The sequence below is a fragment of the Strongylocentrotus purpuratus genome, unplaced genomic scaffold (genome assembly GCF_000002235.5).
Source record: "Strongylocentrotus purpuratus isolate Spur 01 unplaced genomic scaffold, Spur_5.0 spur5_scaffold_13, whole genome shotgun sequence".
NCBI lineage: Eukaryota > Metazoa > Echinodermata > Echinoidea > Camarodonta > Strongylocentrotidae > Strongylocentrotus > Strongylocentrotus purpuratus.
The window spans coordinates 23520733-23531040 of record NW_022145598.1 but is presented as its reverse complement, the minus strand read 5'-3'; the positions used below and the strand labels follow the sequence as shown (position 1 = coordinate 23531040).

Here is a 10308-nt window from a genome sequence, read left to right as displayed (position 1 = left end):
CCCCCCCCCCCCCCCCCCCCCAACGAAATCCTGGTCCGCGCCTGAGACAGACAATCGGAAAATGAGAGACAGACAGTGGGGAAAATGAATGAGAGAGACAGAGGGAAAAATGAGAGAGAGACGGTCAGTGGGGAATGTGAATGAGAGAGTGAGAGAGACAGACAGACAGAGGGAAATGAATGAGAGAGACAGAGGGAAAATGAGAGAGAGAGACAAAGACAGTTGGAAAATGAGAGATAGAAACAGAGACATTGGGAAAATGACTGAATGCTTGAGAATTTACACATAATGTAAAGATATGTGTATTTCAGAAACGGTTAAACGAAACCGCTCGTATACATCTAACAGTTAAACGTTTAGCACAAAAACCGTAATGACTCGGGCTTATGCCACGAAATAGTCTAAATTTGTTGACCTGAAATGACCTTTGACCTTTACTTAGTAAACTGAAATTCTACTCACATAAATGGGGGCACTTGATAACTCTTTAGTCTAAGTTTCATTGAATAAGAACTTATATTTTAAAAACGATATTAAAATTTCAAAAACTTAACCTCATGTTAAGTGTTTGATGATAATGCCACAACAGAGTCTAAGTTTGTTAACCTTAAATGACCTTTGACCCTGACGTTGTGACCTGAATGTCTGTCTATCTATTGATCATTCTATGTAGCTATCTATTTACTTTGAATATTAAACTTCAATCGGATAGTGATATTACAATTACAATTTCATCACTCGAAAATAGACAAACACAAAACACAACGACATCAAACATAATGTTTTGAAGTATTTCATAATTTATTGCTTTCGTCTTAAGTTTATAATCACAATTTTTTTTCAAGGATTTGGCGCTAGATATTTTTCTGACTTTTCTTTGAAATTGGTACGGATTCATTTATGTTGTCCATCGGCTCAGTCTCATACATAACAGTTTTGGTTCATCGTAATATTGATGACAAGTTTTCTTTTCCTTTATTCATACTGTTAGTCATTCTGTTTTGATCGTTTTATATAAAAAGAAAATTCGTTCTTCATGAGACATGACCAAAAGTTTGGGCCATTCATACTTGATATAAGTACTCTGCAGACTGTCTTGTGATTTAATTCTGTCACTGGAAACTATTCCTGATTTCAAGTTTAAGGGTCCTTGCAGCTCCTCCATCACCTCGGCTTCATTTCCTTCGTGATTTGTTTCCTTATTGTTTATCTTTCTGAGTAAAATGTTAGACGTACAAATGAGGTTTTTCTGATGTCATATCTAGTTTAGGCTTCATTTTTTAAAACTGATGCCAGTTTACATTTGGGCGGACCGCTGATAAGAAGACTCCATCAACTCCTGCGTGAGAGGTTGAAATGAAAGATTGCCCTCATCATGTTTAATGGACACGATCTGTTGTCTTCGACCATGTTTGCAGGTTTTCTGTTTTCCTCACTTTCTTGCCAACTGTATTTATCCAAACTCTGTACTAAACCTTTTGGTTAAATCTGTAATGGCACAATTCTAACAGTTGGCTGTACTCATGATAATACGGTGGATTGATGAGAAGCACGCGGTGATGATTTATTCTGGATGTTGCAGATGTTGCTTTAGTTTCCTGTAATGGTAAAACAATTAAGAAAGAAAAAATGATTACTTTATATACATATATACACAAAGTTAAATCTTGTTGTTTAATTTCTAATCATAATACAAAGATTAAAATGTCACATGTATGTTATTAAAGGTAAAGATAAAAATAGGTTAGTCATTAAAGAATAGTTTACACTATTCTCGGACATTTTAAGGAAGGAGCTAGAAAATACTTACCATCAAATGATCCCAATAACCGCGTTTATTACCAAGGAATAAACTTGAGATGCATCCAATTTCATTCATGCAATTTGTCGAGGCTTCGATGTTACACAGTGCTGCCATGTAGCCGATTTGCAGGAGGCTCGGCTGGCGATGATGGTTCGCTTATTATGCTGCTGTTCAAATGACATGAAAATGCAGAGTAGGGTTCACTACTTGTTTTCAGTGATCATATTTGTAGTTTTTCTAAGGTGTGGTATGCTAAAAGGACGGTTCCCCATGCACATAATGTTGCAGCAGTGAGGCTGACAATTATATATAGGCCTAATAATTATGTAGATCATTATCATTGAGATTAATTTTGGTTATATTTCATTTTATTTCTTTATTGGAATGATTATAGAATATTTAGAAAAATAATGTGTTGACAACTAAAAGAACAATCTGCAAAGACCAGCCTATGGAAGTTCTTAACTTAAAACATGTTAAAACAAAGTCTACGATAATGTCGATGTTGCCAACCACTTTATTAACTATTAACATCTGAAATTATTCAAACCCATCATGATGACCAATCAAGTTGGGGAGGGGGGGGGGGGGAGGGGTAATGCTAACCGATGATTGGCTTACATCTTTGTTTTTACCAGAACAACAAATCAGCTTCTTGATGATAGATGTATCTCCATCTCGTGATCCTCTTTCCTGTTTTCCCAGTGACTGCTCCATGCTCGTCGACGCCTATCTCTTCCATATATACTCCTCCTCCTCCTCCTCCCCCTTCTCCTCCTCCTCCTCCTCCTCTCCCTCTCCTCCTCCTCTTCCTCCTTCCTCCTCTTCTTCCTCTTCCTCCTCCTCCTCTTCCGCCTCTTCCTCCTCTTCCTCCTCCTCTTCCTCCTCCTCCTCCCCCTCCTCCTCTTCGTCCACCTCTTCTTCCTTCTCCTCATTCTCCTCTCCCTTCTCTTCTCCTCCTTCATGGTGTCGTAGATGAACAGAGAGACGTTTGAGCAGATGTTGTTTATAATCAAAATAATGTAGGAATTATACACGTATTTGTAAAATTGAAATATAAAGACAAAACAAGAAAAAGCTTACCTGTCTGGTCCATGCTGTTGACCTTGGTGATTTGGACAATGTACCACTTCTTGACCATCAAAGTCTGGTCAGTCTGTGAGCTGGTCTCATCCTCACTGGACTCCTCGATTGCATCCTTGATCTCACGCTCGACCTCTTGATCAACACTGCAATCGTCGTCGGCGTTGTCAACATCTTCGTTCCCGTACTCGACATTGGATGTCACCGACTCCTCATCGTTCTCCTCGTCGTTGATGAACCGATCTATCGTGACGGACGTGAGCAAAAAACTGAACATATCTATTTCTAATACGTGGATCTGTTTTCTCCTCTCAAAGGTTAAGAAGTTCCCATCCCTTCGTTATCATTTCTTCTATCTCCTTTTTTCTGCTTCTCATTCATTTAACATTTTCCGAAACGTAATATCACAAAGTATGTCTGAAATATATACTAAACTTAATTGTTCAGATTGTAAGTTTTGTCTCATATTTTATTATGCAACAACAGTAAAATGCATCCATAATGAAAATCCATAATATTCCTCACGAAAAAAGAGTTCGTCTTCATTCACACATTGTCAATACCATGGGTTTTTCCCCCAATATCGTTCAGAAACAAGACTAGTCTTATACGGTAGGCTTGCGGGTGCACCATGAGAGATAGGGAGGATTGAGGAGTCCTGAAAAGGAGGAATGATAGTAATGATAATGATAATAAAAACAGTTATGTTAAAAATACATGTAGTATTAATTTATTTAGGGTAGCGACATCAATTAACTATACTGTTCTCCCTGCATGAAGACCAAAGTTGCTTCAATTACTACTCTGACTTCAATAACAGGATATTGTAAAAATGAATTCATTGTTTATACTTTATTGGCTTTCAGCAACAGCAAACTCAACCAATAACTGAACATTAATTCTGAAGTTGTATATTTTCCTGAGCCAATTTTGTCATAAAAAGATCTCCCAATATTGCCCACATATTTTAGGTGCACCCTTAGGTGCATTGCCGACTTACAGACCTATGTTTATCAAAGTGATTTGATTTCGAAGTACCTAAATAGATTAAAGGATATCATACAAAATAATCAGTTTGAATATACTATATGATATCTAGAGTTATCGAACTACTCATGTTATAGAAATACATTCAAATATTTGACCTGCATACATGTTCTTTTTAAGATTCATGCATTGCGCTGCACCAGACAAACTTACTAAACTTTTTGCTGCGCGCGCATCCTTACCATTGTTGACGTAGAGAGGCAAGCGCGCACCATGATTAACAATGCGCATGCGTGTATCTCTGGTAACCACTAGTACTGCCCCTACAATTTTATGACAATCGAGATTAATTTCTCTTGTGCACATAGCTTTCAGAGAGTTATTGAGAGATTTTCGCAAATTATTTCGAAACTTTTGGCAATTTTCAAAATGGGCTCTGCTAAATCCAGACCCCGATCTTTGTCTTTCGAGGAGGAAGATGAAGATCATTCTGAGACCCCTAAAACCTGCTGTTGGGCAGGAATCAGAAAATTGTTCTCCGAGAGCAAGAGGGTAAGGGAAGATAATCTGGAATTCTCTTCCAGCCTCCATTCGTTGCATCTCTGATATTACTTTGTTTAGATCAAAATTAAAAACCTACCTAATGGAAAATGCATATTTAACCTAGTTCTTAAATCGTTACCTTACCTTGTTATCTTATGTTTCATAATTTCACTTTAAATATGTTCTCTTATCATTACTCTGTTTAGTTTTAATTGTATCAATATTGTAAAGCGCTTTGATATAAATGTCTTATGAAAAGCGCCATATAAGTAAAAGTTATTATTATTATAATCTTTTCAGAGTCCCAGTTGTTAGTTTCATACACAATCTGCAGTGGCATATCCAACATAAGATGGGGCCGGTGGGCTTATGAAGGTCCAGAAAAATGTAAAGCCCGTTCGCCATTCCCCCTTCATTTCTTGGCAGCATTTGCCCCAAGTGAATCGAAGATTTTATTGATCTATAGATACACCACTTTTAATTGATATGCCATGTCCTTCAACAAAGGTGTATTTAATTCATGGATGAATTCAATCTGTAACTAGGTGACAGTCGAAGAAAACACATATTTAACAGAAAAATAATGCGACTGGCGATACATAATATATAATTATTCAAAAATTGTTGGAAGTTTAGAGGATGAAGTTTCAATTATATACAAAGTCTTTTAATTATACATGTTACCTATTTCAGCCATGTAGTGTGAAACTGTTTATTATAGTCTTATGGACATAATAGTCTGTCGTAAATAACATTATTTAGGGGATTTAGACCAGATTAATTCGAGAGGTAGCTATTACTTAAATTGAGCTTTATTATGGCAGGCTTTTAGGCTTTTACAAGATTCTTAGGATCAGAATTGACCAAGTGATAATGTCAGATCAATTTTATGAAATTTAAAAGGATGGTTCCAACAATTTAAAAATAATCAAAGTACTTTCAATCTATAATTTGTTTAACTAATGTATTATAATTGTACGTAGTGGGTATGAACAGTGATGGCAAGTGTTCTTTACATGTACAGGATAGACCCATTTCTACAGCACAAAATAATCCGTAAGCTAATTCCGCATAGCAAGCTTTAATTTGAATTGAATTGAATTGAATAGATAAGGCTATTATTGATAAAAATCCAAAGCCACAGCTATAAGCCGACACATCTTGAACTTACAAATCAAACTGCAACATTTAACATACATGTACATCAAAATAGTACAATTTAGAATACCCAAATTAAGACATGCAGTAATTAAATTGATATGATAAAAGGAATAAAAAGAAAAGAAGAAGAAGAAGAGAAAGGAGAACATTAAGGAAGAGAAAACAAAACATAAAGAAAGAGAGAGAAAAAAAAACAACGAAAATATGGTTGACAGTAAATTACGAGTAAACAATAAACGTTTATAAAACCAGTAATAAAATTGAGATTGCAATTAGAAATTCAGTATTGAAACTGTTTCTGACCAGTTTTGTTAATAACTTGTTTATTAATGCAATAGCCTTGCATTGCCAATAACAAAATTAAAAGGTATTCCTATTTACGTAGTATAAAGAGACAGGCTGCTATATTACAATTATAAATAAACAATATTGTTAAGAATATGTTATTGTTCGATTGCAAATATATTAGATTGATATGATAATAAAAACTTGGTTGACTGTAAGAAAGAAGTTAAGAAGTGCGTACAGTATAACAGTTTATACTTAGAAGGTTCAGTAAAAAATAACAAATAAAAAATCTTGGCAAGGTAATAGATATTCATTTTAAGCTCTCAAAATATTTTAAATCATGGTTTGACCAAGCAAACAGAGACCAAAAGTTAATACAATCTGTAAAGCTGATTCCATCAATTAAAAGGAATCGAACTAGCTCTAATCTCAAAATCAATATACATGTACAGATATATCATGCTGCAATATGCCATATCATATAATATATTTGTTTATGGTAAAGCTACAGTCCCATATACGTCCCGGACCATCCCGGACCATCCCGGACCCCATCCGGGGTGATCCGGGATTCGGTCCGTGTTGACACCGTGTTGGCACCGGGGTGGTCCTGGATGGTCCTGGATGGTCCTGGATATTTCTGGATGGTCCTGGGCGGTCCGGGAGTCGACCCCGGATGTTTTTGACGGTCAAAAACTGCCGGGGTGGTCCGGGACGGTCCGGGACAATAGTTTGATCCGGGGTGATCCGTGTAGCCACCGTGCTGGGTCCGGGGTCATCCGTAGTGGCGCCGGGGCGGTCCGTGTTGATCCGTGGCAGTCCGGGAGTGAGTTATTGACCCCGGATCACCCCGGCGCCCCTACGGATGATCCCGGACCCAGCACGGTGGCGACACGGATCACCCTGGATGATCCGGGGCTCTGCCGGGGCGATCCGTGTTGGCACCGGGGCGTTCCGGGATGATCCGTGTTGGCACCGGGATGGTCCGGTGTCATCCGTGTTGGCACCGTGTTGGCACCGGGGTGGTCCGGGACGGTCCGTGGCGGCTCCGTGCTGGGTCTGGAATGATCTGTACTGCTGCCGGGGCTATGCCCGGACGGTCCGGGGCGGTCCGTAGTGGTACCGTGTTGGGTCCGGGGAGACGGTCGGCGGTTGCGATTTTTTGAACAAAACATCCCGGACCATCCCGGATCACCCCAGACCATGGTCCGGGAAGGTCCGGAGTGGTCCGTGCTCGTCCGTGCTGGTCCGGCTTTATATGGGACTGGGGCTTTAAGCCAAAACAGCCAAATTCGATTGCATTGCAAGTGATGGAGGGCGATATGGACAGTGATGACGACAGCGATGACGTTATCCTTGTCAACGACTCCAGCAAGTCATCTGCTACTTCGATCCACTCAGCCACTGGTGTCGAGCCATGGGCACTTCAGACATCCTGGTCTGCCCCTGCTGTACTTGGCCAAGATCACCACCAGGCCATGATGCCAGCAGCACCGAGCAAGGTCGAGGACGAGCTGCCCTCTACGTCCTATCCGAAGGACGTGAGGGTTTCCTCTCAGTACTGCCTGTCCTACCGTAAGTTGCGCGGTCGTTTCTTTGCAAGTGTCAAAAATTGCTCGTGATGGCTTTGAAGGTTTTTTTTTTTTTTTTTTTTTTTTTTTTTTATTTTTTTTAAACAACACTCTATTGGTTGTCATACAAGACTAGTCTTAGATGCTGCTGGTAAGTATCGGCTTGCATGGTGATGTAGATATACAGTAGGCTTGCGGGTGCACCATGTGAGAGAGAGAGGGACGATTGAGGAGTCCTGAAAAGCTCACGCACGCCAGCTATTCTCCACTCCTAAAGATAACCAACAGTCTTTTTCAAGACTACACCAACAGTCCTTTTCATAACTACACACCCTCAAGTAAGATTCCCGAGAGTCCTTTTCAGGACTCCTCAATCTTCCCTATCTCTCATGGTGCACACGCAAGCCTACTGTATTGGGGGGAAAACCCATGGTATTGACAATGTGTGAATGAAGACAAACTCTTTTTTCGTGAGGAATATTATGGATTTTCATTATGCATGCATTTTACTGTTTTTGCATAATAAAATATGAGACAAAACTTACATTCTGAACAATTAAGTTTAGTATATATTTCAGACATACTTTATGATATTACGTTTCGGAAAATGTTAAATGAATGAGAAGCAGAAAAAAGGAGGTAGAAGAAATGATAAAGAAGGGATGAGAACTTCTTAAAGGGAAAGACCAGTATCGGAAACGCCCCAATTAAAAAAAAAATGAAATGGAAGCTCTTTATTACCAATCATGTGAAAGAATATGTTTTGACTAATACATGATGATAACAATTTTGTCGGGAAACCGCCTACTGATTGATATATTTGGTATATTAGTTTATCTATTGGACTGTGAGAGATAAACGCACGTGTCGCGCACGTGTGCGTATAGTCCCATATACATCTTCTTATCATCTTGATGATTCCAGAACCTTGCAGTACACACCACTACCAATATGCTAGATGATCAACCTTTTCTGATCGATTTCACAACGTTTCTTTCACAATGCAATCGCATGACCATAACTGGTCTTAATCTTTAACCTTTGAGAGGAGAAAACAGATCCACGAATTAGAAATAGATATGTTCAGTTTTGCTCACGTCCGTCATGATAGATCGGTTCATCAACGATGAGGAGAACGATGACGAGTCGGTGACATCCGATGTCGAGTACGGGAACGAAGATGCTGACAATGCCGATGCCGAATCCAACGCTGATGACGACACAACACCAGTCCGTGGACTTGTGTATTCTGAGGATGAATGTAAGCAAACGAGAATAATCAGCTTATGTTGAGTTAGAAAATAAAATAAAGGAGAAATTGTTTTCGTGAGGTATTCGGAATTAGGACATGCACGGAATAAATAGCCCAAAGAAAGAGAGGATCAGAAATACATTCTGATACATAATATATATTTTTAGATGGAGATTTACAAAGAAAGAGAGAGAGAGAGAGTGAGGGGGGGGGGGGGGGGTTGAGGTTGGAGAAATACTAATTTGTTGCCTGGGAGTCTTATTATAAATCCTCTTTCTTGATGAGCTATAACAATATCTTTAAAACAACTTTACAGGGCTCGTTGTCAAATTCATGGTTTTCTTAATTATTTTCCATCTCAAGACACCGACGACGATTGTAGTGTTGATCAGGAGGTCGAGCGTGCCATCAAGGATGCAATCGAAGAGTCCAGTGAGGATGAGACCAGCTCACAGACTGACCAGACTTTGATGGTCAAGAAGTGTGACATTGTCCACATCACCAAGGTCAAGAGCTTGGACCAGACAGGTATAAGCTTTTTTTCTTGTTTTGTCTTTATATTTCAATTTTACAAATACGTGTATAATTCCTAAATTATTTTTAGTATAAATCATAACATAATATTACTTTGAGGTTCATCCGATGACTCACCTGTCAATGTGATGATTTGTATGCTCCTAATTTCTCCCCTCCCCCCCCCCCTCTCTCTCTCTCTCTCTCTCTCTCTCTCTTTTCTCTCTCTCTCTCCCTACCCCTCTTCCTCTCTATCTCTCTCTCACACACAACATCATTTTGATTATTGTTACAAGTTTTGAGATTTTCACCGTGCAAGTTCCGCCCTTTAATAAATATTATATCACTTACTAAAACAGAGGAGGACAGCAGCAGCTACCTGTCTAGCGGCCCCTCAGGTAATGACGTCACTAGTGACGATGAGACAACGTCACAGGTTGGTGAAGTTTGTGTTGATGAGATCGAGACCATGTTTTTGATCTCCCTGATCTGGACCTTGATCCGCAACCCCTTATATGGCGTCTTCCAGGCCGGGCTCCAGTTCGTTCAAGATATCGTGAAAGGGAAGGAGGATGAAATGGACGTCGACGAGAAGAAAGCCGTGGTCGTCCATTGAGAGACAAGATATCGTATCCCCAAGGTTTGTCAATGATAAATTAGATAATGATAATGATAATAATAAAAAAAATAATGAAAATAATAAGTAGAATAATGATAATAATAATGATAATAGTATTAATAATAATACCATTAATAATAACAATAATAATAAAAATTACAATATCAACGATTATCAATAAAAGTATACTCCTTTCCTAAAGCTACCATTTCATTCATTCAATGATTTCAAATTTACTTTCTCAATCAGGCAACCCAGAAAGATATCCTGACTTCACATTTAATATTTTCACTGATGCATTTCCATATGCATTCAATTTTATATTTTCTGTTTTGTTTTTGCCCGATATATTATATATATATATATATATATATATAGATATACATATATTAATTTGGACTACTCAATAGACCTGTTTAATTTTGTAGTTTACGTAGTTTTTGTATGAATATTTTGTTCCCGTATTTTGCATGTCTATGAATTTGTG

The 10308-nt window shown here is 38.6% G+C and overlaps 1 protein-coding gene across 1 annotated transcript; it reads left to right on the top strand.

The window, feature by feature from the left end:
- The first annotated feature begins 7176 nt into the window (after window positions 1-7176).
- On the top strand, window positions 7177-9818 carry LOC115923239. The gene is made up of 4 exons (XM_030983637.1): window positions 7177-7441; window positions 8549-8698; window positions 9053-9217; window positions 9562-9818. Exons 1-4 carry the CDS (start codon window positions 7177-7179, stop codon window positions 9816-9818), a joined length of 837 nt encoding a protein of 278 aa, XP_030839497.1.
- Window positions 9819-10308: the final 490 nt, after the last annotated feature.

What these genes read in the sequence shown, in the direction of transcription:
- LOC115923239 (XM_030983637.1), top strand. Translation starts at nt 7,177, where the DNA reads ATGGAGGGCGATATGGACAGTGATGACGACAGCGATGACGTTATCCTT. An exon ending in TGTGTATTCTGAGGATGAAT is followed by an intron (nt 8,699 to 9,052) that starts GTAAGCAAACGA and finishes TTCCATCTCAAG; the next exon opens with ACACCGACGACGATTGTAGT. An exon ending in CAAGAGCTTGGACCAGACAG is followed by an intron (nt 9,218 to 9,561) that starts GTATAAGCTTTT and finishes TTACTAAAACAG; the next exon opens with AGGAGGACAGCAGCAGCTAC.